Genomic DNA, 27,982 nt, shown 5'->3' on the forward strand with positions numbered 1-27,982 from the left:
GGGTGTAGTGAGTGATTAAAAAGGAAAGCTGTCAGCAGTATGATTTGTTGCGAGGAGACTTTTCTAAGTGATTAGGAGTGTGGACTCTCTATAGAGCCACCCTGCCTGGATTCTGAACCCAGCTTGGCTGCTTTCCAGCACCACGACCTTGGCTAAGGCACTTTGCTTCTTGGCGCCTCAGTGCCCTCATCTGAAAAAGTGGAGTAGGTCCTACCTCACAGGTTGTCCTGAGGATTAAATGAGATGATGCATTATAAAGCTTTTAGCTTAGTGCCAGCACACAGTAGGTGCTCAGTAAATCAAACAGTAGGTAACATTTATTGAGCACTTGCTAAATGCTGGACATTATTAGTGTCATTTGTATTTCCATTACTCTTTCATTAGCAATTCATTTGGATTAGCAAACTTCTGTTCACTGCTCCTCAGGCAGTCAGCTAACCTGTCAGACCCACTGTCTCACCTTCCTGAACCGAAAGGCCTAGAGAGGTCCAAGGTCACACGGCCGGCTGCCCAGTGTCCTGTGTGGTGTTGTCCAGCTAAGTCTGCCGCAGAGCCACCGCTCCATCTCTGCCTCCCCAGAGGGACACCCTCCCCTCCCCACGATGCTCCAGAGCCAGCAGCTCTTCAGAGCTTGAGGCTTCGTGAATGGCTTGGTTAAGCACTCGGCCGTTAAACGTTCATCTCTTACAATTTCAATCCAATTCCTATAAGTTTATTGGCAAGACGGGGTGTATTAGAGCTGCCAAATTTAATATATCAAGTCCATGTGTCTGGGATGCGGTTTCTCAGCAGTAATAGGAGAAGAGAGGTTTTATACGTTTTCATTTTGAATGACTGTCTGTTCCTGATCCCATTACTGCCCTTGACTTAGTGGCTGCTGTCTCTGTCTGCCACGGGAACAGCCTTCTCTATTGACCCACCTGGCTACCTGGACTGTCCAGGGGGCTTGTTTTTCTCTGTCTCTCTCCCCATTCTCTTCTTCCCAAGATGCAGTCCCCCATCCGTCTGCCCTGTGGTCAGGTCCCGGCCGTATCTTTAATTTGCCAAGTCCTGGGAGTCGCGCTTTTGCTGCTAGCCTGGGTTGCTTAGGGAAGTCACTTTCCTTCCTCTTCTGGGCCCCAGGAACCTGCACTGGGAAATGAGGGATCAGACTATAGGACCCGAAGGGTGAGGGGCTAGTCTGGGCTCAGCCTTTGCAGATCCCACTTGACAGCCCAGAGTGGACCCATTCATCCTCTGGTCTTATGTCAGCAAACTGCGGGAACCCAAGGGCTGGCCCTGACACTCAGAATTACCCCCTGCCTGTGGCTGGAGATCTCCTGGGTCAGGTGTGGCAGCTGTGGGTCACCATGGCTGAGGGGTCTTAAGGGTCTTAAGACCCTGAAACATTTTCATTTCCCTCTCTGATTGGTGGGGACCTGCCATCTAAGAGTTTAGCTAATCTCCTGGCAAAACTGTTTGCATTTCTGCCTGAGTCCTCAGGCTTCTGTAAGCTTTGAGCTGGCTCTGGAAGAGAGGACACCCAGCAGTGGGATTTTTAGGGCATCTGAGTTTTGTGTTCTGCTGTCCAGCTGTGTGACCTTGGGCAAATCACTTCCTTTCTCTGAACCTCAGTTGTCCCATAAGGAAAATGGGAATTAATCATTTACTCAACAAATATTGGTTGCCTACTCTGTACCGTGTGCCACTTGGAGTAGTGGGGCTTCAGCAGTAAACAAAACAAAAATATCCCTGCCCTCGTGGATTTATATTCCTGTTGGGACAAAAAGGTAATAAACGTAACAAGTACCTTATTATTTCAAAGGTGATAAAAATGAAGCAGGGAATGGGGGAAGCTAAGTAGAGTGTTCTGCAATTTTAAATAAAGCTGTCACAGGAGATTACTGAGGAGATAGTATTGAGTGAAGATGAAGGAATCAAGTGAGCAGGGGTGGCAAGGAACAGCATCCAGGCAGAGGGGCCAGCAGGTGGTCAGGCGCCTGGCGGGTGCCTGGTGGGGGCCTGGCAGATGTGAGGAGCAAAGATGGGGCTGATATGGCCAGATGGGAGAGAAGGGGAGAGAGGAGGTCAGAGGTGGAGTGGGACTGGGGGGAAGTGGGGACGTGGCCAGAGGGTGTAAGGTGGTGGCTCTCCAGCCTGGCTGCATAGGAGAATTTCCTGGGGAGATTTACAAAAATGCTGGTGCCTGGGTCTCACCCTTTGAAGTTCTGTGGTCCACCGGCCCTGGGGTGGAGGCTGGGCATCAGGATTGTTAAAAGATCCCCCTGGAATGAGACCTCTCAGGCCGTATTCGTTGGCCCACGTAGTTCCTCCGGGCTGTTCTGGGGTTTAAATGAGGCGGGTGTAACCAGAGCCTTCCTTACACTGGCCACCAGGGAGTGTTCATTTGGGGTGCTGTGCTGCCTGATGTCATTTCGGAATGTAGGTGAGGTCTGGAGCTGAAGAACAAGAAAGAATTCTTGAGATGTCTTTGGTGCAAAAGAGGTGATCTTATTAAAGCATGGGGACAGGCCCCGTGGGCAGAAAGAGCTGCTGCACCGGGGTTGTGAGGAATGGCTGATTATATATACCTGGGAGGTGGGGAATGTAGGAAAAAGGGAGGTGTCCTAAAGGACTTTCATATGCTAAAGAAGATACTGGAGGCCTGGCTATTGTTCAGCTAAGGTTGTTTTTCCCTCTAGTAAGGCATTAACGTTAAGATAGTTGGGAGTTTCCAGAAGGAATGTTATACTCTGCCTATCCCAAGGATTTGTCAATGGGCTGCAGGTTATAAAGAAGTTTAATTTTATTTACATTCCCTTCTGCCTTTGTTTCTCACATCACTATGGAGGGGAGGATGATGTTCGGACTCCAGGAAATTGAGTCTATGGGTCTCTGAAATTTAGGCTACTGATAAGAATGTCTTTTCCTTGTACATCACTAAGATATTTGTACACTGAGGGAGACTCCTGTCCCGCAGGACTGTGATCTCTGTCAGTTAACCATTCGTTTCTCCCTTCCCTTAGTTTTAGGGCAGCCGGCAGTGCCCGAGGAACGTCACACAGGTCCCACCCGGGAGGTGCAGGGTGTCAGCTTGTGCTTGGTCCTCAGCTTGCCTCCTGTTCCCTCCATCACTGCGGGCTTCGGCGGGTGGTGCGTCCTGCCTACTCTTGACTGAGCACTTTGGGCTTCCCAGGCAGCGGCAGCAACCGGCTAGACGGCCATGGGGAAGCACTACTTCTGTGACTACTGCAGCCGCTCCTTCCAGGACAACCTCCACAACCGCAAGAAGCACCTGAATGGGCTGCAGCACCTCAAGGCCAAGAAGGTCTGGTATGACATGTTTCGAGGTGCGTGCTGGCTGGCTGGGCAGCTGGGCCAATGGAGGCCAGCTTGCCCATCTTTCTTATTGGCAGACAAGGAAGTACCCATGGGCCAGCGACGGGCTTGGTCTGGGCTCTTGGAGGAGCCAAAGAGAGGAAGGCTGGGGCCACTGGGGCATCCCCAAGGGCAGATGGGCCATCCAAGGGGCAGGCTGGAATGTGAGCTCTGTCCCCCAGGAATCTTGACCGAGAGGAGGGCTCCATTCTGCCAGCCTCTGGGGATACTGTGGCCAGGAAGAAGGCTTTTCCAAGGAGATGATGTTTGAGCCAACAGTGGGAAAGACAGGGAGAAGCCAGCGGCAGCATTCTGGGCAGAGGGTATGCAGAAGCGGGCGGCCATGAACAAAGCATCAGGTGCCGTCTGAGCAGAGGAGAGAAGGCGTGGCTGGACCCAGCAGGAGAGGAGGGTGGGAGGGGCTGAAGGCCGTGGCAGGGCTGGGGCCAGATTGTGTAAGTCTGCGGAGGCCACAGTAAAGGGGGCAGTTTGTCCCCAGGGTGAGGGCCGAGGGCAGCCTTTGAAGGCAGTGGCCAAGAGCTACGTTTGACAGTGATCCTTGCCTGCTGCATGAGTGTGGGGGGCAGTAAATGGCTGTTGAATGACTGGCTGGCCGGATGAATGATCGAGCTCCCAGACGGAGGGCTTTTCCAGGGGAAGGCTTCTCCGAGCAGGTGCCTCCGAAGCAAATGAGCTCCGGCCATAAGCACATAGCACCAAGCCTGGCACCTTCGAGGTGCGCACTACAGGGGAGCTGCTGCTGCTGTCCATCAGACGTGGACACTGAAGAACAGCGAGGGAGATGTTGGGGTGGCCAGCCAGGAGCCGATGAAATGGAGAGGGAGCTTGGCGGTGGGGTGGGGGTGGGCCCGGAGCTTCCAGAATGAGCTGGGGCAGGGCCGATGCTTCATGAGTTGGGGAGCAGGATTCCCAGAGCAAAAGGAAGGAGCTGAGTCTCAGCAGCCAAGAAGGGAGGAGAAGGGGAGACAGAGTTCCTTGGTCTGAGAGTCAGAATTCACAAGAAGGGAATGGGCACTTATGGAGTGCCTGCTGCATGCGGGGAGCCTTTTGTGGTTTGTCATTTGCTTCATCAGCAATTCTCTAAGGCAGAGCTCCACCCTTCAGGTTAGGATCACCTAGAGACCTTGAAATAAAAAACGCTGGTCACTCGACCCCATCCCCAGAGGCAGGTTTGGGGTGGGGCCTTGACACATTATTTTCAGAGCTCTCCCAGACTCATTTCTGAGGAGGAAGCTGAGGCTCAGAGGCTTGGGAGAGGGAGGGTGGCCAGGCTGCCCAGCAGGCCAGGCATAGCTGAGGTCGCAAGGGGCTGGGAGCGGGGACCGAGGGGTATTCAGTGGCAGAGGGCTCTCCTAGGTGCCACGGAGGCCTCTGACTCTGGTGTCAGGCAAAGGCTCCCTGCCCCCCAAATCCAGTGGGGACTGTGATCTGGCAGGAGCCAGGCCTCAAGATTACCTTGGTGTTTGCTCCCAGCCCAGAGTCTCATCTGAGAACAGGTGGGTCTTTGGGTCGGGGGCTGGTTGGCAGAGGCTATTGTATTACTTAAAGAAAGAGGAAAGAGTGGGTACCATAAGGGAATGCAGTGGGGACCCTGCATTCCTAGTGTCCCCTCACATCCCCAGGCACATTCAGTCCTTAGAACAGCTCTGCAAGGGAGGGTGGGTGGGCGGGCATCCCCACTTAAAGGTGGTGACTTCCAAATCCAGAGTGGTAGATGATACTCACCCGGGGTCCACAGCTGGCATATGAGCCCTTTCCACTTTAAGAGGCTTCCTCGGGGCTCCAGCTTACCTGAGCAAACTGCACAGCACAGACTTTGGGGAGGCATGTGGCACCCCAGCCTGGGCTAGGACTCAATAACCACTTTGCTCCCAGCTTCATGGCCTTAGACAAATCCCCTCACCCCCAGAGGGGCTGACCATGCTTCGGCCATGACTGGGACAAGTGTGAGGTCTGGAGCTAGGCTGAGTGGCTGTCCGTCCCAAGGTGTCACTCACGAACAGTGTGGCCCTAATCCTGCCATGTGTAAAACAGCCATAACAGCAATATCCACTTCCCACGGATGTGACAGGGCCTCAGTATTTTCATGATGACTGTGTGGCAGTAAGGGTTCACTCAGTAGGAACTATATGGGTCCACAAAAGGATTGGCTTCAGGCCCTTTATCTCAGTGAGCACTTAGCATGTCCTCGGCTCCCAGGCAGGCTCTGAAGACTTAGAGATGAATAAAACAGAGCCCCTCTCCTGGGCAACCTCACTCCCAGTTATAACAGTGTGTTCTTGGCAGAACCCCTGTCTTGTATAGGTCTCCGTGCCCTGCCCACCTCGCCCTCCAAGCTCCAACCACTCTGGCCATTACAGGTACTGTCCCCTCTGTGGGCACGCCTTTCCTGCTGTCCTCCATGCCCTCAGCCTAGCTCTTCCATCTCAGAATTCAGCTCAGGCAAAGCGTCCTCAGGGTTGCCCTCCCCAATCCCTGGGTGAGGTCATTTGGCTGCATGCTAGCTGTTCCCCTATTTATGTCCACATGGCTTAGTGTGACTGTTGGACTGGAAGGGAGAAGCAGGTCTGACTTACTTTCCACTAAATCCTCATCCTGGCATGGTGCCTGGCACACAGGACGTGCTCAGTAAATGTTTGTTAGATGAATATCTACATGAGCAAGCAAACAAACACCAGGCACCAGGGCAGCTGTTAATTTTGCAAGATGAAGCAAGAAGGACCAATGGGGTCAGATCACAAGGAGCCTTGAATGCTGGGTGGAGGAGCATGCCTTCTTTGTGCAGGCCCTGGACTCGGGTTCTCAGTCCTGGGTGCCCTTCAGAGTCACTGAAGAGCCTTTAACAATTCTCATGCTCTCCCCCTCAGATGAATTAAAGCAGAACCTGAGAAGGATGGGACCGGGGATCCCTATATTTTAAAGGCTGCCTGGAGATTCTGCCATGTGGCTAGGGTTGAGAACCACCGGCCAGATGCTGGACAGCCTGGAACTCTTCTGCCACACTGAGTGCCCCAGCCAGGGCGCCTTGGCTAGGACTCAGGCTCAGACCCCCACCTAGTCTCAGCTGTCCTACCTCTGGGACGTGGAGGTGGGGCTTGGCAATGTTCACATGCCCCCACCAGCCCACCTTCCCTGGGAAGGTCTGTGGAACTGGCTGGACGGGCTGAGTCTGACAGGCCCAGTGCTGATGGATGGACGACACCCCCTACCCTGCCGGCCCCACCCACAATCCACCAGGTCATCCCCCCGGAGTGAGTCCTCTGATAACCAACTCCTGCCCACAGCTACCCACTCCCACCAGCTGCCTGGCCCTGGGGAAGGGAGGAAGGGAGAAGTTCCCATCAGAGCCGGCCACCGAGCTGGCCACCTACCCCGCCACCAGGAGATCCACAGCCACACGGGAAGGGGCAGGGGCTTTAGACTCACACACGAGGGTTCAAGCCTGGCACTGCCACTTCCTGACTATGTGCCCTTTCCCCTGTTTGAACTTCAGTTTTCCCCTCTGCAAAATGGGGATGTTAGCGCTGTGCAGTGGGCTTGTAAGGAGGACACAAAGTAAGAACTGCCACCGTTTGTTGAGCATCCACGACAGGGGTTCGGAGGAGCCCTGGCCTCACGTTAGTGTGATGCTAAAGCACTCCCAGCCCCACTTTCCTGGGAATTCTAATGTGCCCTCAGGGTTGGGGGTCACTGGGCACCTCTGCCAAGTGCTCTGCATCCATTACCTTATTCAGTTTGCACAGCAGCCCTATCAGAGGAGAATTTTCCTCCCATTTTACATATGGGGCAACAGAGACTTGGAGAGATGAAGCAGCTTGCCTGGGTCAAGTGTACCTGGACTTTGAAACCCGTGGTCTTTCCTCTACTCCAGCAGCCTCTAGAAAAGGCAGTGGACCAATGGGGAACGTGACCAGCCCAGGCCCCCAGGGCGACATCAGGGCCTCTGAGTCGGGGCACCTTCCTATCTTATGGATTTTGGCTGATTGATTCCTTACCTACCAAGAAACACACAAACTTAAACCATAAGTATATGATGAAAATAAAGGTTGGAAAAATCGGAGGAAGCCAGGGTTAAGATTTCTTTTCCGGAAAGATAGCTGGGAAGTCCTGCGGAGGCCGGCGGCTGGCAGGGGGAAGGAGGGAGCAGAGAGCACGTTGCAGCCTTGGCCGTGGAGCGACGCCCGAGCCCTGAGACTTACTGGTGGGCTTCCTGGGCACCAGGAGGGTTTTTTTAGCTTTCTATTTTGAAATAATTATAGATTCACAGAAGTTGCAAAGACAGTATGGAGAAGTCTACCATACCAGGATTTAAAAAAACAAAACAAAACTGCATGGTCAGAGCCAAGAACCTCAAACCTAAAACTTGGTTCTTGCCTTTGGCTAGGTCCGGGTGGGGAGGAAAGGGTTGAGGTCACCTGAAGCTCAGATGCTTCTGCCAAGCGTCCCCACCTGTGGTCATCCCCTCCTACACTCCTCTGTGGATGGGAACTCTTTCCTTTCCTGATCTCGGGGATAGGAGGTGCCTGTATGCAGCCAAAGTCTGAACCCGGACCCTCGCTCTTCTTGCAGATGCAGCTGCCATCTTGCTAGATGAACAGAACAAGAGGCCGTGCAGGAAGTTTCTACTGACAGGTAATGTGTTCTACTGAGTTTAGTTCCCCCTAGGGACCAGCATGCCCCATCTGGCCTGCTCGGACCTCTGCAGAGCCTCTCCCCTACCCCAGCCACCATCTGAAGCCCACTTTGTGGTCTTGGTGCATCAGCCAAGTGGTCAGTTGGGGCCTTCCCAAGGGTTGTGCCTTGGGACTGACTTCCAGGGCCTGGTTCCTCAGCTCTCCCGACCTAGAATGTGATTTTATTGGCCCACCCAGAACAAGCCAGCACTAGGAGATTGCAAGTAAATCTAGGAGACACTGATGGGTGTGATCGACTGGCTGATTAGGTTAGCCTGGGAGCCCATCCCAGCAGGCAGGGCTGGAGACGGTAACAGGCTTGACGAGAAACTTCAGAATTAGAACCAAGGATGCTAAGTGTTGATTTGACTACTCAATACCCACGAAATAAAGGTGCATATAGGTTCAAACAGATAAAAACCTCAGTAAGTGAAGGAACTAAGAGCAGATGAAAATAAGGGTAGGAAAAATAAGACAAAGCCAGGAGAATGATTCGTTTCCTCCATGCTTGCTTTGAGTTCCTGTATACTCTCTAGGGATTTGGCCCTGAGCTTCCTAGTGGCCAAGGCAAAGAGGAGAACCATGGTGATTACCATGGTATGTAAGAGAGCTTGGCTCTGGGGAGAGGTAGTGCTGTTGGCCTAAGGAAGCCAGATGAATGGCTACACCCCCCTCAGGAGACGGTGCTGCCCCTAGAATGGTCACCAGGCCTGCAGGTCAGGGGCTTCCCCAACAGACTTCACTTGGAGTGAAAACACCACTGATAGGTTCTGCTGGCTTTGGATACCTTCAGTCTCCCGTTATTTTGAGACAAAGCTTGGTCTCCCCGGTTGAGATTCAGAAAGCTACCCCGGGCTTTGGTGCCTCCTTGAGGAAGCTACCCTTGAAACCTTTCTGGGGAGCAGTCCAGTGGCTCATGCAAGCCGAATGGGCAGGTGGGCACCAGGCAGAGGCCACAGCAGGTGCAACGGCCTGGATTGGAGAGAGGAAGCATGACCCTTTCGGGGAGCCCCCTGTGGTTTGTTGAGGCTGGGGAACAGGGCCTGGGGCTAGGGGAGTGGTGGCAGTAGACAAGCCTACAGAGACCTGTGCACCCCAATCACGGAAGGCTTCAGGATTTGCTTCCCAGGGTCGTGAACAGGGCAGAATGGACCAGACAGGTTGCTCTGGCTACTTGTGTGGGTGGGGCCAGAGAGATTCCAAGTTTTCCTTTGGGGCTGGGGTTGTTACTCTGTAGACTCTAAAGCCTTGCACCCCCATCAGGGTGCCCCTCAGCGCATGGTGGGAGCTCTTCCAAGCAGTGAGTAACTCTGGCTTCCCTGCCTTCTGTTGCAGGCCAGTGTGACTTCGGCTCCAACTGCAGATTTTCCCACATGTCAGAGAGAGACCTCCAGGAGCTAAGCATCCAGGTGGAGGGTGTGTTTTGGCGGGGACCCTGGGTTGGGGTGTGAAGCGGGCTGCCGGGGGGAATGCCAGATATGAGGACTGCAAAGCTGCCCTGTGCCTCCCCACCTCCTCCTCTTTTTTTTTCAATAGATTCTTTTTTTCTTCAAAGATTTTATTTATTTGCCGTGGGGAGGGGGAGGGCAAGCATGAGCAGGGGGAGCGGCAGGCAGAGGGAGAAGCAGGTTCCCCGCTGAGGAAGGAGCCGGATGTGGGACTCTATGATCCCAGGACCCTGGGACCATGACCTGAGCCGAAGACAGATATTGAACCAGCTGAGCCACCCGGGCGTCCCCCTCCTCCTCTTTTGTGGCCACCTTGTGGGGATAAGCTGAGGGCTGCCCCAGGTGATGGAGGTGTGTGTCAGGAATGCCTCCAATCCACTGCAGGCATGAGTGGAGAAGGAACAGGGGAGCCCCCATCTGTCCTCTCTGTGGGGTTTAAAGTGACATGTGGGGCTTTCCTGTCCAGGAGCCCTTAAGGGTGTGCCTCGGGCTCATCTGTGCCCTGCTGGGTGCTCATTCATGCATAGCCTTCCTCCTTCCCTCCATCAGGCCACATCTATCTCGAGCCCTTACTCGGCACCAGGCAGATCCCCTACTGCATTCTGGGGACAAAGGGATGAAGAGGACACCTTCCCTGCCCTCAGAACTCTCAGGCCTAGCAATTCCAAGGAAGAACCAGGTTAGCTCCCCCTGGAAACTGCCACGTCTGCTTGTGGGAAATTCACTTCCCCTTTCTCCAGTTAGAGAACAAGGACATTTCCACTTCGATGGTCTTAGTCAATCTTCTCATGAAACCCCTCATGAAACAGCTGGAGAAACTCAAGCTAGCCTAGGGTGGAAGGGCCTCACAGGAACCCCCAGCAGGTGAGAGGCCGATTCTGGCCTCCCAGGGTGCTGCTGCCCACTCTTCCCTCTGTCCGGGTGGCCTCGGGGCAGCCAGTGAGTGTCCAGGGCAGCGTGGCCTTTGCCCTCGTCCCCCAGTGGGCCTCACCCCCCTCCGACCCGTCATAGCCTTCGGGCCGTGCCCTGCTCTGGGAGCCGATGGCCCTAGCACAGACACAGGGTTTCCAGGAGCTCTCCCAGGGCAGAAGTGAGGCCCCACAGGCCTCGCCAGCGAATCCTGGCAGTGGTGGCTTCTCCAGCCCTTCACTGGCCAGGGACTCCCGGGGAACAGCTGGTCCATGGCCGGAAGAGCCTAGGCCAGTGGGCCTGCAGCTGGAGACGGTGCCTGGTGGAGACAGGGATGGGAGAAGCCCGAGGGGGCTGGAAGCAGAGGTGTGCCGCCCCACCCCCGCCCCGGTGGCAGCTCTGATAGACCTGGTTCTGCCACATCCCCTGTGACCTTGGCACATGGCGAAACCTCTTGGAGGCAGTGTCCTAATGCGTTGAACCTGACCACTTGTAAAGGTGAAGTGGGATGAAATGTATGCAGTGCTAAGCCCGAGCCCTGGCCCGCTTGTTGGTCCCCAGGTATGATTGTTTTCCTCTGGCCCCAGGCCCTATCCCAAGTCCTCCCGGAGACTCTGACCCATCTCACACCCAGCTGGTTTGAACTGTTGGCTCACTTTTAAGTGAGCAAAGGTTCTTACAGGACAACTTATGAAATGAAAAACCAGGATGGGGCGCCTGGGTGGCTCAGTTGGTTGGGTGTCTGCCTTCATCTCGGGTTGTGATCCCGGCTTCCTGGGATTCAGCCCCACGCGTTGGTCTCTCTGCTCAGCGGGGAGCCTGCTTCTCCCTCTGCCTGCCGCTCCCCCTGCTTGTGCTTTCTCTCTCTCTCTCTCTCTCTCTCTCTCTCTCTGGCAAATAAATAAATAAAATTTAAAAAGGAAGGAAGGAAGGGAAGGGAAGGGAAGGTGAAAGGGAAGGTGAAAGGGAAAGGAACGGAAAGGAAAGGAAAACCAGGAAGGCTGAGGCAGAAGGGTGGGAGGGAGGGAGGGAGGATGGAAGGGAGGATGGAAGGGAGGGAGGGAGGGAGGGAGGCTGAGGCTCCTTCCCCTGCCCAGGGTCAGAGAGACCTGGCAAGTGGCCAAGTGAAGATCCAAACCCTGCTCTGCCCTGGTCTGCAGCCCACATTGCCTCTCTGCCCCCAGGTTTGGGCCCCTCCTGAGGACCAGGCTCTCTACATGCCTTATCCTGTGTCCAACTGCAAAAAGCTTGGGAGGCAGCCAGTGTTTTATCTCCACTTAATGAGGAAGCAGAGTGAGGCCCAGAGGGTCAGGCCTAGGAAGGTAGCAGCGTGGTAGGGACTGCCCTGAGGCTCTGCTCCTGGCCTCCCAGCTTGTGCCCTCATCCCCAGGAAGGTTCTGGCAGCTTTGTGGGAGGGTGGGGCCTGGGCAGGGGTGAACGTATCCCTCACTTGCCTCTGTTTCCCTGTCTCCACAGAGGAGAGGCGGGCCAGGGAGTGGCCACTAGATGTTGTCGAGCTCCCTGAGGGCCATCTGGAAGACTGGTTGGAAAAGAGAGCCAAGCGGCTGAGCTCAGCTCCAAGCAGCAGGTACAGGCCCCGTGGGTCCCCGTCTCTTGTGCCCTCTAGGAGAGTGCCCTAGCCAGCCTGCCCTCACCGGAAGCTGAGTAGTCTCCATGAACTGCCCTGGCGCAGGGACCCGACATGGACGCCCCCACAGAGGTCCTCGAGGGAGGAGCCACATTGGGACTCTTGGGTCCCCAGGCTCTGACCAGAGGCTGAGGGGCACTCGTTTAAAAGTTCTTGTTCCTGAGCCTCATCCTCCTGCCTTAGTGGCTCCTCCCTTAATTGGCATCTGTGCTGGCTGAAGGGGAGGCAGGTGGCCACGCCAACTCGACTGGACATCACCAAGTCCATTGCCAGAGGGAGGGGCCTGATTGTGGTTCCTGAGGCCCCAGTGCGCCAGTCACTGCACTGTCTCCTCTCGGGCCCTGACAGATAGGCACGGTTACCCCGACCCTGCAGAAGAGGGGGTAGGGCTCACAGGAGGGTGTGACTTGCCCAAGGGCACACGGCTAAGAGGCAGGGCTGGGATTGCTCAGAGATGTGACAAGCTCACTCCCCAGCAGGTCGGCCCAGCTGCTGCCGGGCCTGGCGCTCAAAATGCTCAGAAGTGGGTGGAGCACCCTGGGTCAGGGGCCCTCAGGTGTGTCCTGCGTGCTGTCCCAGGGCTCCTGGGCTCGTCCGCCAGGTGTTGAAGGAGGGAGAGGGGCGGAAGGGGGCTACCGGATGTGTTTGTGAGCATCCTGTGACTTTGTAAAGCTGCCTGCGCTGGGCTGCCTCGCTTTGCCTGTCTTGCAATGGGGCTTCAGACCCGACTGTCTCTGTGGTGTGGTCTCATGCGACAACAAGCTGGCCTGGGCCGAGGGAGCCTGGTTGGACAGTTGGGGGTGAGGCCTTGCCTCTGAGCTCTGCCAGGAGGTGGGAGCTAAACTTCTTGCCTTCTCTGTGCCCCCGTGAAGAGAGCTTTTTGTTAAACTATTTTAAAATTAACTTTTAGTTGTTGGGTTTGTTTTGTTTTGTTTTGTTTGAGACGGGGAGAGAGAGGGAGAGAGCATGAGTTGCAAGTATGGTGGGGTGGGACAGAGGGAGAGGGAGAGAGAATCTTAAGCAGGGTCCGCACCCACTACGGAGCCCAATGTGGGGCTCGATCTCACGACCCTGAGATCACGACCTGAGCCAAAATCAAGAGACAGACACTTAACCGACTGAGCTACCCAGGCACCTCAACTTTTAGTTGTTTTTTAGCTTTTTAAAAAAATCTGTGTTGTTTCTGTCCCCTCACCTTAAAACAATACAGTACAGACAGATGTTGGAGTTTGATGTCCATCCCTTCTGGTCCTGTCTGAGGTGGTTGTGATTTTGGTCAGGGGAGTGCCCCTTTGGGACTTGTCCCAGGATCCATGTCCCAGACCCCATCAGCTGGTGTGTCAGAGGGCTGGGGTTGGTTGGAGGCGCCCAGGGAGCTCTAGGGTCTTCCCCACTCTCCCACTGCTTGGACCTGGCGACCCATGGGTCTCGGCTGTGCTCCCCGCTCGCCTCCCTGCTCTGACTTGGTGGTTCCTCTGTTGGGAGTGAGCACCAAAAGCCTGGGCACCTCCTGAGCTTTTCACAAGGGCTCAGGAAGACCCAGTGCCTGGACTGGCTTGAGTGCAGGAGTGGGTAGAGACGGGTGACCAGAAGTCCCCACCTAGGGACAGATGTGTCCCAGTGCTATCCAGTGCAGGACGCTTGTGACCATGAGACTCAGAGGACTGGGGGATGAGGTGGAGAAACTGAGGCTGGATGACAGGCCCAGATCTCAGGTAGGCGGTGGTGAGCCCCTGGTAATCGGGTACTCGGGTGTGTTTGGTGCTGTGGTGCACTTGGCCCTTGGCCCTGGGCATTTAAGTGGTTGGTGCCCCTGGTTTGTGGCTGAGGAATCTCAACCCCTCCAGGAGATTGTGACTGTCCTGGTCACACACCTGCTATCTTCAGCAGCCCTGAGCTGGCGCTTGAGAGAGAGCTTTTACGCCCCTGCTTGGTCTAGTCCCTAGGCCACTCTGTCTCCAAGGGCCCCATCCAGCTGAAGGTCTGGAGTGGTGGAGGCAGCAGCAAGCTGCTGGGATGGGGTGGCTGTGTCAGGGCCACAGCCTGCACCTGGGGACCACCCGAGGCTGTGGGGAGTCTCAGCCCTGTCCTTGTGCTCCTCACCTCCTGGCCACCCAGGCTGGCCCCTTCCGGACAACCACTCGTCCTCCGCACCTGTGTACCTTTCCACCCACCTCCTGAGGGCTCAGAGCCAGGACGGATTGCTCCTGGGGCAGAGCAGGCCTGTCCAGCCTTGAGAAAAAGGCTGTTGGAAGGCAGGTGACCATTTATTATTACTTTCACCATCACTGCTTTGGTCTTCCTCAGCCCTCTCCTATAGGCCGGTCTCATGAAAAATAACCCCTTTATCCTGCAGCCCACGGCTGATGGGCTCTGCCCCTCCACCTGTGGCCTCACCCCTGCGGGGTCAGGGGAGGTGGATTCAAGCCCCCTGGCTGCTTTGTCCTATTCCCTGAGTCTCTTACCCTGGAGGCAGCCCTGCAGAGACTGTTCCCTCTGTGCCCTTTACCCACCCGGTTTTCCCCATGGCCACAGCAGCCCCTCCTGGCCTCCCACTTCCCCTCTGCTCCTCCTGACCATCCCCCACAGAACAGCCCCAGCCAGCTCCTAAAATACTCCCTGGCCTTGGCCGGCCCCGACCCCTGCGTCAACCCTTCTGGGCTTCCTCTACCTCAGGGGCTCTGGGCCCTGCAACCCAGCTCGACGGACCCCAGGGAACTTCCCTGCCACCTCCCCAGCCCGTGTGGTCCCCCTTCTCACCTCTCCCATCTGGCTTCTGTCAGTCCCACTGGACACTGGCAGCTTCTTGGATGTGGTGGGCATTTCTGATTTCTGTGCACCACGTATACACTACTTTGTCCACCTGGAACCGCCTCCCCACCTCTGCCAGGCAAAGGCAGACTCATTCTTCAAGCTTTAGCTCGGATGCCCTCCTCACAGCGCCGAGCTCACATTGTTGTCACTCGGGCTTGGCGCGGGCTCGGGCCATGTTGACTGCGTGGGAGCACTTGGGGGAGCAGGGTCCCTGGCCTGAAAGACTATTCCCTAGGTGTTGGTGCTGTGGACCCCTTGTGGGGACCAGTGTGGTGGCTGCTCTTCTCTGGGTCTCTGTTTCCTCCGCTGAGGTACAGGGGGCAGATGGCTGCCCAGTCCACCTGGGGCCACCCAGACCGAGGGCTCCAACCCCACGGGCTGAGCCACGCCTTCAAGGTGAACCAGGCCAACCCTCCTTATAAAAGGGGGAAATAAAGGCCCTGTGAGGCCCCAGCCTGGCACATTGTGCCATCCTCCTCGGCCAACTGACCCTGAGGGATCTGCCCAGAGTAGACGGGGCAAGAGCTCAGACACACAGACTAATCCCCCGGCAAGGCCAGTGCTTGTCCCTGTTTTCCATTGTTGGCTCTTCAGATTGTGACTTTATCCCTCTTAATCTCCCCTTTTGCACCCCTCTCTGGACTGGCGCTACTGTTCCAGCCCAGGCACTTCCCTGAGACTCTTTTCTTTGGATCAGAACCACGGCTGGGGAAATGCAAAAGAGAGCAGCTCCTGTCCTTGCACCGGGGGCAGGGGGCGGGGGGTGGGCAACAGGCCACAAGGGAGGCCATGGAGCGGTCTTGTGCATCGCAGTGTCCCTGTGTGCTCTGCATAGGCGGGAGGGGTGTGCTTCATGAGCTCAGGGGCCTGGGCAATGTGTCCATGTCTGAGCCCATGGAGGGGGTACCCTTATCCTGGGGGGAGGCCTCAGCTGCCGAGGAATCTGCTCCATCTTCTAGAGAAGGGTCTGAGGCTCATGGGAAGCATCTCACCAGGATCACACCCTCTCTCTGCAGAGAATTGCAGTCACCTTAACCCTGTAGGAAGCCCGGGGCTGGCTGGCAGCTGGGGCTCTCCCTTCCAGCAACTGCGGAGCCTCCCCCACTCCCACCCTTCTCTGCAGCTGGTGGAGTTGATGAAGTCTCCCCAGTGCCATAGATCACGTCGGGAGCTGCTTCGTGCGCTCTCCAGCAGACGGCAAACAGCGAGGCAGGGGGTTGCCCTGGCCTCTTGTAACAGGAGGCCGCCTGAAGCCCTCGAGTGGGCTGTCCCCAGCAGGTCAGGCCCCAGAGGAGCAGGCTGGGGGGGCGGCAGCGAGGCAAACTCCCGGGGCTCCTGACCCCAGCCACCACCTCCATTTGGGAGGCCTGAGGCCTCTCCAAACCTTTCAGAGGGCTCAGGACTTTCCCTCTCAGCAGAGGGTTGGCCACTGGATCCCAGCCTGCCTGGAGCTGCCAGGGTATCACCTCCACTAAAAGCTAGGCCTGTGGATTGGGGGCAATGTCTGGAGCCCACGTATACATTGCCTGTTAGCCCCTAATCCCCAGTCCCAGACTCTGTCACTTGGGCATATGACTGACTCTGTGCACCTCAGTTGCCTCATCTATAAATGGGGTTCATATGAAGATGCTTGAGGTTTCTCTAGACCTTGGTGCCTGGCCCTGCGCAGTGCCTAGTCAGTAAGAGTACTCAGTGTTGCTACTTGTCGCCAGCAGACATTCACTGAGTGGCCTCCCTGCGCCAGGCCTGGCTCTGGCTCCTGGGGGACAGATGGACATCACCCCTAACCCCTGGTCTCTTCCATGTGAGAGCTCCAGTCCCATAGGGGAGACGCGAGCTCTCGGGTGAGTTCAAAGTGCTTCATAGTCTGTGAGAGGCAGAGCAGCAGACTGAGTGAGGGTTAAGTCCAGAAGCATTGGAGTATGGAGCAGCTGGGGGGCAGGGGGCGGGGAGCTGCCTCTGCACCTCACTTGGCTCCCTGAGGACAGGGTCGCCCCTGGCTGGGCACCCAGGGTGGATGCTCCAAATAGGCCCTGGGTTCCCAGGTGGCAGCTCCAGGGGGGGTTGGACCTCCAGGGGAAGGAGAGTGAGTAGCATGAGAAATGAGGCTTTTAAAAAAATTTTAGACAATATTTTTTTCTGATTTCCAAGGCTTGCATGCCTGTAAAACTTTTCTTGAAAAGTATAAAGAAGTAAAAAAAAAATCACCCATAACTACACCACGCAGATAGAACCACTGTTAACATTTTGCTGTGTCTTCCAGGGTTTTTTTTTTATGCATTTATATATGTTATATATCTTTAAACAAAAATAGTATCATGCTATATACATTATTTTATAAGCTGCTTTTTCTCTCTACTCACACAGTACATCATGACACCTTTCCTTATCAGTGCATACAAGTCTGCCTTCACTTTTATGCGGGCTGCATAGCATTCTCTGCTGTGGACGTGCATATGTATTTAATCAGTCCCCCACAGGTGGGCACAGGTTATTTCTGCTTCTTGTAGCTCAGTCTCTGCCCACAACCCTGCTGTTTCACTTGGGCTCCTTCCTAGAGGTGAGGTTGCTGGCTCAAAGGGTCTGCATGTTTTTGAGGCTCTGCCTTCCAGAAAGGTCATGCGAGCAGCTGACCTTTCCCGTAGCTGGGGCGGTGGGGAGAGGGGGAGCTGGGGGGGGAGGTGCCCCAGCCTGGGCCTGTGCTGGGCCCCATTCTAATTCTCTGACTTTCTCCTTCTCGCTAGGGCCGAACCCATGAGAACCACCATCTTCCAGTACCCCATAGGCTGGCCACCAGTCCAGGAGCTGCCTCCATCCCTGCGGGCACCCCCACCCGGGGGGTGGCCCCTGCAGCCCAGCGTCCAGTGGGGCTGAGCCCCTCATCCCCACCTGACCCCCATCTGGTCAGCCTTCGTGTCAGTCACAGTAAAGATACGGGCTCCTACTGGGGACGCCGAGGCCCCCGCCTGCTGCCTCCTGGAGAGCTTCTGAAGCCGTCGGCTCAGCCTGGCTGGACGGAGGCGCCAGAACCGCCCTACCAGGTGCAGCCCTGATCCTAGCTCTACTCCAGGCAGCTCCACCCTCCCACCCTCATGGGACATCCTGAGAAGATGGGTGAGAAAACTGCCTTCTGGATGTTTATAAAGAAAGTCTGTCACCACGGTGGTCTGGCTTCCTCCTTGCCCGGCGCCCTCAGCTCCGCGCCTCGGCCCCTGGGCAGAGGACGGGCGGGACTGGCGTTGAGACGAGGTCGTCTGCTGGGTGAGGAGTGCTGTTGCCCTTCTCCCGGGAGGGCCGGCAGAGGCTCGGCACGGCTGGGCAGAGGGTGCGCCAGTGTGGCTGGGATGGCCACCCAGGTGAAAGGGGGCTCCAGATCTGGGAGAGGAGCTCGAGGACTCAGTCTGCTGTCCCAGTCCCCGCATCTGCCCGTGCCGAGCTGCCCCCCGAATGAGAGATGGCACAACCGGGGCACAGTGGCAGCTGTGTCTCTGGCCTGGACAGTGTAGAGAGGTTGGGGGCCCCGGGAAGACAGGCCCTGGACTTGGGGGAGTGGCCTGGCTGAGCTTCCGGGCACCGGCAATGCTGGGCTACACCAGCCCCTTAGCCCAGCATGACACAGGGCCCCTCCCGAGGCTTCTGCCCGGGAGGAGCCCCCCGGGCTGGTGGGGAGATCACACAGGCTGCTCAGGCGATGTGGAGCCTCCAGGCCCCTGGTCTGCTTCCCTCCTCACTGCACTCCAGTTCTAGATTCTGTGCTGGGTGGTGGGCAATGTGGTCCTCAGACTGGGGAGCTCAAAGGGCACAGAGACTGCAGGGCCACCTCAGATTCCCCATCTGCTGTGAGCTTTTGCCCTTCCTAAAAATCCCTGTTGAAGGGGGTACTGAATCCGGGGGCCCTCTGAGCCTCAGGCTCCTCATCTGTGAAATGGGCAAATTCTCTGGCCCCAGTGGGTGCATGGAGGAAGGCTGGGCTTGAGTCTAAGGATGGTCAGAGAAAGGGACCCCACAGAAGGCCAGGGGCCTCCTCAGGCTTGGCCAGCAAATAGCGCCCAGGAGACCCTAGCCTCACCCCCTCTCCAGGAGGAAGCCTCCTGCCCGCATCTGCACCCTGCACACGGCCCTGGGCAAATCTCAGAGACCAGGGTCAGGTTGGCTGTGTGGCCCTGGGCACAGGGTGCCTCCTTCCTGCCTAAGTGACCACATCAGCTACTGGACCCTGTACAAATGCCTCCTAAATTTCCCAGGAGCCCCTGGACGGTGGGAGGGAAGAGTTAGTGCTACGTACAGGCCAGGGTGGGCAGGGTGCAGGCGGGGCCGGGGGCTGTCCTCAGAGCCCCCGCCAGGCCCTCCGCAGCTGGGCCTCGGCTCCATGCAAGGGCCCGCGGGGGCAGGTGTGGTGGGGTTGCCAGACGTCCCGGCCCCAAAGGACATGCGGCGGTGGCCCCGGGAGCCGAGCGCGGGAGAGGACTGCGGGCGGCGGGGGGCGCGCCTACTTCATGCCGCTGCGCAGCACCTGGTTGGCTGCGATGAGCATGACGCTGATGATGAAGGCGATGGCGAAGGCGCAGATCAGGCTCTTGCGCACGCACGTCTGGCGGATCTGCTGGTTGGAGCAGGCTGTGGCCGCCCGCCAGGGAGCACCAGAGAGAGACAGACGGGGACAGCGAAGCATGGAATCAAGAGCCGCCTGCACTTCCGCACGTGGGCTCTTCCCACGGGACACGCGGGGACACGAGGTGTGGGGCGGGCAAGGAGGCCCCCGGCCATCCCCTGCAGACCCCGGTTCCTCCTCCCCCTGCCCCAGCCGTTGGCCTGCCCGTGGGGGGAGTGGGGGCCGGTCACTCACTCTCCACGTCCACGGGGCACTCCTCGGCGGTGCCCAGGTGGCTTTCCTCCTCCGTCATGATGATGTTCTCGATGTCCTTCATGGACAGGTGCTCACAGAAGGTGTCGTACAGCAGCCGCTTCAGCTCATCCACGGTCAGCTTCTGCATGTCGCACTTGGGGAGGGGAGGAGACGTGGTGCTCTGGCCACTGCCACCCCCACGGCTACCACCCAGCACCCCGCAGCTGCACGGGCCCAGGGACATGCCTCCAGATTCTGGGGGACTGGAAACCACTGGCTCCATTCCTCGAGTCCTTGACCACACCAGCCTCCCCCAGGGGGCCCCTGGCCCTCTGGGAGATAAGACATCCAGGGGACAGACACCTGGGATAGTCATCCCCCTTTACAGTGTGGCCCTGGCCATTCACTGGCCCCATGCAGCCCTCCACAGGGGCACAACCCTAAATCCCAACCTGTCAGTGCATACCTTCCAGAAGACGGTGTCAAAGTCAGTGCCGTGGAACTTCTCTGGGATCCCCGAGGTGGAAAGCTTGGGTCCCAGGAGGGTCACAAACTCCTCAAAGTCCACTTGGCCATCGCCTAGGGTAGGCACAGTTCCAATCATGGGCCAGCCTACAACTGGGCTGGGTCCCCGGCTACCTTGGGCCACTGTGGTACCTTGGGCGGGTCCCACCTTCTCTGAGCCTTGAGTTAGGTTCAGGGACTAACACCACCAAATATAATGAGGCCCCACCTGGCAAAGTGGAGATGGAGTGCAGCAGGTGGGCCCGAGCACGTGGGAGAGCCTCACATTTTACTCAGAAACGTGGCTTCCCAGCAGGTGTGGGGCCCGACACCCTCACCACCCAGGAACTGAAGCTCGGGGCACAGTCTGCCCAAACGGCTACCTGCTCTCTGGGTGGGGAGGAGGCAGGGTTGGAGGCCCGGGGGGGGGGGGTGGGGGGGGGGAAGAGGGGACTGACTGGACATTACTGGTCTTTTTTACTAGGTTTTCCTTAATAAATCGCCAGGTGGCAAATACGACTAAATGATTTTTTTATTTGGGGGTGAGGGGACCTGGGGTATTGAGTACATCCTTCCTACTTTTCTGTGCTTTAAAAATTGCTCGGGAGGCGCCTGGCTGGCTCAGTCGGTAGAACATGCAACTCCTGATCTTGAGGTTGTAAGTTTGAGCTCCACATTGGGGGAAGAGATGACTTAAAAATAAAATCTTTAAAAAAAATATTGCTCAGAATGATGCAGAGGGAGAGAGGCAGATCCTCTAACCTCCGTGTGTGGGTGTGGCTGGGGCCGTCACACTCTGGCCTCTATTCTCGCAGGCTGGGAAATGGGGCCAGACCTGACTGCCTCCTGCCATGGATTTGGGGGTGCCTGGAGGGTGGGCTCAGCCTCAGAGGCCCAGGTGAGGGGTAAGGAAACTGAGGCAGGGGTTGGTGCTCACCATCCATGTCCAGCCGCTGGATGATAACTTCTAGCTCCACCTCATTGGGCATGTAGCCCAGGGAGCGCATGGCCGCGCCCAGCTCCTGCTTGGAAATGAAGCCATTGCCATCGCGGTCAAAGACTTTGAAGGCCTCACGGATCTCTGTGGGCAGGGGAGCAGAGCAGGTTGGGACCTCGCCTCTGTCCCCCGCAGCGCCCTCCCTAGGCTCCCAGGATTCCCAAACCCGCAGCTTGAGCCCGGCATTGAGAATCCACTATGGAGCCTGCAGGTCTGGTCAGAGACACGTGGCAGGTGGCCCAAGTGTCCACCCTAGCGCTGCCTTCCAGGAGCTCAGGGCCGGCCAAGCCAGGCAGCAAAGGTACGCCCACGCCCGAAGCACGGCCCAGATCACCCTCGGGGGTCTCCTTCTCCGAGCCAGGCTCCCACAGCCTCTCAGGGCGTGCTCACGACGACCCCGTGTGGTGGCTAAGCGTGAGTCCCACTGTGCCGGCTCCCGGGGCCTGGCAGGGGTGGCCTCTGAGCTGCCGAAGGCTTCCCTGTCCACCCCTCACTCCTGCCATCCCCTACCCGCCCCCCCCCCCACCCGGCTCATCCCCATCGCATGCTTCCTCCCCTGGGCTCGGCTTGGAAACTCCAGCCAGCACTCCTTAACAGCACCCCATGAGGCAGCCACCAGCTCCGGCTCAGGGCTAACGGGCCCACAGCTCCGTGCAGAGACTGCCTCCCCTGTCCAAGTTTGGGGGAAGGTGGAGGCTGGATGGAGGGGCCCCAGCAAGCCCAGGCCTGCTCAGATGTGGAGATTGTCCCCTGCATTTTACAGAAGGGGAGACGGAGGCCTGAGGACCTGGGTGACAGGGATGGAGAGCAAGGCACTGGGCTGGGAGCAGTGAGTGACCTCGGGCCAGACTCAGTCCCACCCACAGAAGAATGCCCAGTAGTGATGCAGGTTTTACCTAAAAAACAAGGGTTTTACCAAACATGTCCAGGAGCTGTTGAGAGGTCCTAACCTCTCCCCACTCAACTTCGCTCTACCTGCTGTCCTTTCATGGTCACTCAGCCCAGGAAGAGCCCTGAAGAGCATTTTCCTTTGGCCGAGACGGGAACCTCACTCCACTCACACCCTCTCTGCTCCAGCATCCTTGTTCACCTGCCAGCCTCTTGGCCTTTGCCTAAGCTGTCCCCCTGGCTGGGACTTCAGCAGGCAGAATCCTCCCCCTGAGTGAGTGTGGGTGTATTTGGAAGCAGAGACAGATGAAAATGCTCCAGACTGCAGGCCTGGAAACTGAGGCATGGAGAGACAAAACAGCCAGCCCAGGGTCAGTTTGGGGTCAAGGCTATTTCTGGTGAGAGCAGGAATCTGGCTGGCCCAGGCCTGGCCTTAAGGGGCTGTGAACCCCTAAAACTGTGGAATCCTGTGCCACGGGGTTATTCCCTGATCCCGCTGGCCCCATCGCAGACTAGGGGCCACGGCAAGGTAGCTTGGTCAAGGGCCCAAATTTCATCAGGCTCTTCCTACCTGGTGTCTGCACCCAAGGCCCGGAGGTTAGACCAGATGACCCGTAGGCCAAAACAGAGATAGTGGGCTGTAGCCAAGTGGCTTGGGCCCCCAGACCCTCTGACTCTGGACCTTCTCCACCCATCCTAGGTTGGGCCTGAGAATCTGGTCTAATCAGGGTCCCCTAGGCCAGAAAGCAGCTGGGATGGGAGATCTGGACCAGGCCCAGGGGTTTCTATAAACCTTAGACTTGGAACTCCAGGCCAACTCCCACCTAGCATTCTCCCGGACCACTGACAAGGTGGTAAGCTCCCCACCACCAGAGGTATATGAGTGAGGGCCCGGCAGTCATGGAGGCGGCTAACGGGGTCCTATGGCTTTGGAGTCTCTAGGTAGAGATTAAGGCACCAAGCATGCAACCAGGCACACCGTCTGCCACTCTCACCACCACACCCACTTAGGTTTCTGGCCAGCACTGTAGCCCTCCTGACCCAGCCCCAGGCTCTGCCCACCTCAGGTGTCCCGAACTCCAGCCCGAGGGGCCCTTTCAGCCCTGGTGAGCACCAGGAGTGCTCCATGTCCAGGCCTTTGAAGACAGGGCTCCTTTCGCCTGGAAGTTCTTCCGCTCACCAGGGCAAACTCTGATGCCTCTCAGGTTCTCAGCATAGATAGCATCACCTCCCTGGAGTCCTCCCTGCCCCCCAGCTCACTCTGGTCTTCTTCTGGGCTCCCACACACCCTGCTCTGCCCTTGCACTGTTCATTCCTGTCCACCACACTGGACTGCGAATGAACTATGAGTGCCATGAGGCCAGGGGCCACTGCTGGGGCCCCATGACCTGGAACAGTGCTGTCTGTCAAGCATAAACATCTGCCGAACTAGTGATTAAATGAATGAATGACTGATTTGGGGAGCCTACCCTTCTAGAGCACACAGAGGAAAGAGCTGAGCAGAAGTTCATGTACCACTTGGTGTGAGGCCACCATTCTGAGCCCATTTACTTCTAGTTTACAAACAATCCTAGTAAGAGAAAGTGTTTGCTTTCCACTCCCCAAGTAGGCGAGAAGCATGAGGGGAGGTTGAGGATGCTGCTTGTCCCCCTGTCCAACCCCCCAAGGACCCCACCCCACCCCACCCTATGGGCCACCCACAGAAGAGGGGAATCAAGCTGAGGGCAGGGTTGAGGGTACCGTCCCCAGATTTCTGGGTGAGGGGCTGTTTTTGGAAGGAGAAACCCAGGGTCAACACCCCATCTTTCTGGGTCCCGCAGTTTCCTCCTCTGTAGAGGCCCACTGGGAAATCTCGAGTTGGGATGGCAAAACCCTCGACCCACAATGGGACTGCAGTGGATGCTGGCCCCCTCCCCTGCAAGGAGCTGGGGTCCAGGCTGTCCCTCCCACCCTGGCAGGGGCCGGGTGTGGCCCCCAGAGCCCATGGCTGCTTCAGCCCCTCATCCTCTTCTGGAAGCCTTGAGCTGGACATACCAGGCTGGACGGGAGACAATGGAGGGCAGGTGAATCTTGGGTTATGTGGGCAGATGACAGACCCTGAGGCAGCCCAACAGGCCTCGAGGGGCATCAGCACTCCATCAGGAAGCTGGAGTCCAGAGACGGGGTGCACATGCTAGAGGTCACTTGTGAAGGGGGGGCAGCGTCTGTCCTCTGCAGCAGTTGCCATTCTCCGCGGCATTGGCCCCACGCCCCACCACTTTGGCGGCCCTGAGTTTCTGGTCTGCGCAGAGGCAGCTGCTGGGCTAGCAGGAAAAGGGGCAGGATAGGGGACTCTCCAACCCCCCATACTCTGAATGCCCTATTTGGTCACTCTCAGTGTGGGCTCCACTATCTGACTGAGCAGGCCAAGTGCCAACCCCAGAACCCTGCCCTGGTGGCTGTCTGCCGGTCCGTCTGTCTGTCTCCTTCCTCTTCTCTCTGGCCAGAAAGGGCTGGGCTAGGGCTTGCAGCCACCGTGCTCAAGCCTGTTGATGACCTTGGGGCCAGCCTTCGTGCTCCTGCAGACCCTGCGGGGCTTTGCTGTGTGTGTGTGTCGTGGCAGGGGTGAGAGAGGGCGAGATACGGGGAGAAGCTGGAAAGCTTGTCTGTGCCTCTCCTTCTCCGGAGTCAGACAGGCTCCAGGCCAGCTTTGCCTGGCCACATCTACCCTGCCAACTGCCACCCATGGCTCCCCGGGGCCACAGGTCCCCAGGTGCCTTTGCCAGACCTTCAAGGACTCTTCTACCCAGCCTTTCGCGGAGGCTGCCTTCCTGGCCCGTCCCCCTGCACATCCAGGGTCCCTAACTCAAGAGCTTCACCAATCTCTCCGCACTCCAGGCTCTTACTCCTGCAAGAACCCCCTCCTTGGTCTCCCCTGCTGCAGCATCTGGGTCCGCAAGCTCCCTCTGCGTGCCAGTCCCCTCGATGAGCACCTCCATTGTGTCCTCTGTCACCAGCAGCCTTGGGGAGGGGCAATGCCAAGCCCCTTCTACAGATGGAGACACCCGAGGCAAGAAAGGCAAGTGATTGTCCAAGGTCACTCTGTGAGCCGAAGGTGTAGAGATTGGAACCCAGTGCTGCCTGGCTGGGAAGCCCTCATTGACACCCTGTGCTCTCCACCTCCCTTACTGGTCCCTCTCCCCCTCAGATTAACCGCCCCCTGGATTTCTGTGGCAGGCACATAATGTCTGCAACATCTCATCCCAAGCTGCCGGGCTTCCTCTTCTCTGCACATGTGGATCCCCCACCGGTGGGTGTCCTCTCAGCAAAGGGCCTGGATCTTACCCAGACTGCCCTGGGGCAGGAGCATGAAGGCAGAGCACTGGGCAGGGGGGCATCACCTTTTCCACCCAGCCCTGGCACTCAAGGACCACCGGGGCCTGCAGAGACTTGGTCCCCCAGGAGGGCTTCAGAGTGCCTACAGGCAAGAAGGGGGTCAGCTGTGGAGGACTTCTTGCCCTCATCTATAGCTGCCCACAGGCTAGGAGATAGCCTGGGGCCACCCAGGCATCTGCTTGCTCCACGACCCCCACCTGGTCACCCCAAGGAGGGCTCTGCCCTTCAGATGCCCCCTGTGCCAGGGTCCCTCTGCTCCTCAGGGCCCAGGAGAAGGGGACAGGAGAGAAGCAGGGAGTGCATTTGGTGTGGCTGGTGACTAACGCTGCTGGGTTCCTGCCAGTGTGTCCGCCAGGCGGCCTGAGGGGAGGCTGCGGCCTCCTCACCCCTGCACTGCCCTCCCTGTGCCCGCTCACCCCTGCATCCCAGCCTCTTCTCAGCTTCTCAGTGTCTGCACCCCAGGGCTGGGTTTTCAAGAGAGGAGAGTCCCAGCCAGGCCCATAGCAGCGCTGCCAGCGTCATGGTGGGGTGCTGGAAGCAAGGGTAGGGAACGAGGTGGAAGCTGCATGGGTTTTGGGGGCACAATGCTGTCCGCTGCTCAAGTGGCCAGAAGGAAGGGATAGAGGAGGTCGCATGGAGGGAGACACTGGCAGGAGATTCGGGGTGGCCCAGGGCAGGAGGAGAAAATGGTGGGGAAGAGATGGCCCGCGCCCCATCCCCTGCCCTCTTGGTCTTCGTGTACCTCCTCCTTTTCCCACACCCTGGACAGACAGGGCAGACACTTGGGCTTTGAGGTTCAAGGCCAGAGATCCAGTAGCAGCACTCATCTCTCTGTTCTGCCTGCATCAGACACCAGACCCTGTCTTCATGGCTCTGCCAGCCTCCGGGGGCTTTCAGGGGACTTGAGAGGAGCAGATGGTTCATAGTCTATGGTGCAGGGTGTGTGTTGGGGGGGGGTAGCTACTTTCTCCCTCTTGATCTTCCCCTCACCCAGTCTGACTTCACCAAGATCTACCCTCTCCAGGGCTTGGGGAAGAGGGAAGACCTCTCTCCATGCCTTCCCCTGTGCTCCCATCACCATCCCTGACTGCATCGGTGTCTCAGCTGCACCCCCCCCCCCAAGCCCTGATGAGCCCCAGATCTCAGAGACCCTCGGACCCAAGATAACTGAAGAGAGGCCCAGCCTCTGGGCCATCTCAGCTGCTCACCCAACAGCAGATAAGTAGATCCTAGGGGTCCAAGACTCCTATCAGCCCAGAACCCCCACTCCACTCCAAAAGGGGCCCTAGGAAGTCTGGGGGTTGGAAGGCCCGAGAACCTGCCCCCAGCCCAGGAGGGAAAGAGCTTGTAGGCCCCAGGGGTCTCATTGCTCCTCAGAATCTTAGGTCCAGGGACCCCAGACCCTGACCTCTGCTCTGATCTCGTCTAGCCCCTTGCCTAAGGTCCCCATTCATGCTGAGAGGCAGAGGGACTCTGGGGGAAATAGATTTGGGTCCCAGCCTCTGCCTTTCCCTTCCAGGCTTGGTTATCGCGACCAAACCGCCCAATCTGGCCACTTGTTGTTGCCACCACCTCCTGGACCGCCCTCCCAGCGCTCTGAGCTGGGGGTCCCCGCAGGGCTGTGGGGAAGGGGCTAAGGCCGCAGGAGGGACTGGGGACAGCCCCGCAGGCGGCAAGAGCAGGGCAGTCGCCCTCTCCCCTTCTCCGGCTGCCCGAGCAGATTGGATTTTAAAAAAAGCGACACGAGCGGAATGTCAATTCGAGCTCAGAGCCGCGGGCGGGCGCCGCGGAGGGGATCAGGATGCGGGTGCTCCTGCTGGGCCCGCGCGGGGGGCGCAGCTCGGACCCCCACCCAGACCGCCGCGTTGCCGCACCGTCACCGCGGACTGCGCGGCCCCGTGACCCCGCTGCGGGGCTCAGCAAGTTTCCGCAGCGCAGGGGACCATGCGGGAAGGGGCTGGGCCGCCCCTCCGCCTTGGCTACCCCCACCGCGGCACCCAGAGGTGCGAGTTGGTCCTGACTCCCCGCGTAGCTGCTCTCTGGAGCGCCCACCTGGCAGCCGGCACCTGCGGACGGCCCCCCGCCCCCTGCGCCCCTAGTCCGCGCTTCACCTGGGCGCACAGGTAGGAGGCCCGGCGGCAGGGGTCCCGGCGGGGCACTCACCCTCCAGTTCGTCCTCAGGGATGTCCACGGGGCGCTGCTCCGACAGCAGGTTGGGCACGGTGTAGATGCCCCGGTACATCAACGCCGCCGTCACCGGGTGGAACGGCATCTTGGAGGCTCCGCGCCCGCCCGCCCGCCGCAAACTTTGAGGTCGGGGCTCATGGACCGGCGGCGGCCCCGGGGGCGGCTGGAGCGGGCGGGGCGCGCGGCTGCGGAGGGCGGCCAGGCGGCAGCAGCGGTGGCGAGACGGGGGGCGCCCCTCCGGGGGCCTAGCGCCCCCGCGCCCCGGGCCGCCGGTCCATGCCGCCCCCCCTCCTCCCTCGTCGGGCTGCCGGCCGG

At 58.1% G+C, this 27,982-nt stretch overlaps 2 protein-coding genes across 4 annotated transcripts in view; one reads left to right on the forward strand and one right to left on the reverse strand.

The window, feature by feature from the left end:
- ZMAT5 (zinc finger matrin-type 5) overlaps positions 1-18,031 on the forward strand; it is a 29,335-nt gene extending 11,304 nt beyond the window's left edge. Inside the window, exons 3-7 of one of the 3 annotated variants that reach the window (XM_021703390.2) lie at positions 3,176-3,329; positions 7,948-8,010; positions 9,387-9,467; positions 11,885-11,996; positions 17,615-17,961. In XM_021703390.2, the coding sequence (XP_021559065.1) occupies positions 3,203-3,329; positions 7,948-8,010; positions 9,387-9,467; positions 11,885-11,996; positions 17,615-17,744 (513 nt within the window). In that variant the 5' untranslated portion in view covers positions 3,176-3,202 and the 3' untranslated portion in view covers positions 17,745-17,961. Of the gene's footprint in view, positions 1-3,005; positions 3,330-7,947; positions 8,011-9,386; positions 9,468-11,884; positions 11,997-17,614 lie in introns of all 3 variants that reach the window. The other 2 variants (XM_021703389.2, XM_021703391.2) reach the window with 2 other exon arrangements.
- Positions 18,032-19,359: 1,328 nt separating this feature from the next.
- On the reverse strand, positions 19,360-27,816 carry CABP7 (calcium binding protein 7). The gene is made up of 5 exons (XM_021703584.1): positions 27,644-27,816; positions 21,158-21,301; positions 20,183-20,295; positions 19,717-19,870; positions 19,360-19,487 (listed from the first exon to the last, which is right to left on the reverse strand). The coding sequence occupies exons 1-5, from the start codon at positions 27,750-27,752 to the stop codon at positions 19,360-19,362; spliced, it is 648 nt and encodes a 215-aa protein (XP_021559259.1). The 5' UTR covers positions 27,753-27,816.
- Positions 27,817-27,982: the final 166 nt, after the last annotated feature.

The sequence above is a fragment of the Neomonachus schauinslandi genome, chromosome 14 (genome assembly GCF_002201575.2).
Source record: "Neomonachus schauinslandi chromosome 14, ASM220157v2, whole genome shotgun sequence".
In the NCBI taxonomy this organism is placed as follows: Eukaryota; Metazoa; Chordata; class Mammalia; order Carnivora; family Phocidae; genus Neomonachus; species Neomonachus schauinslandi.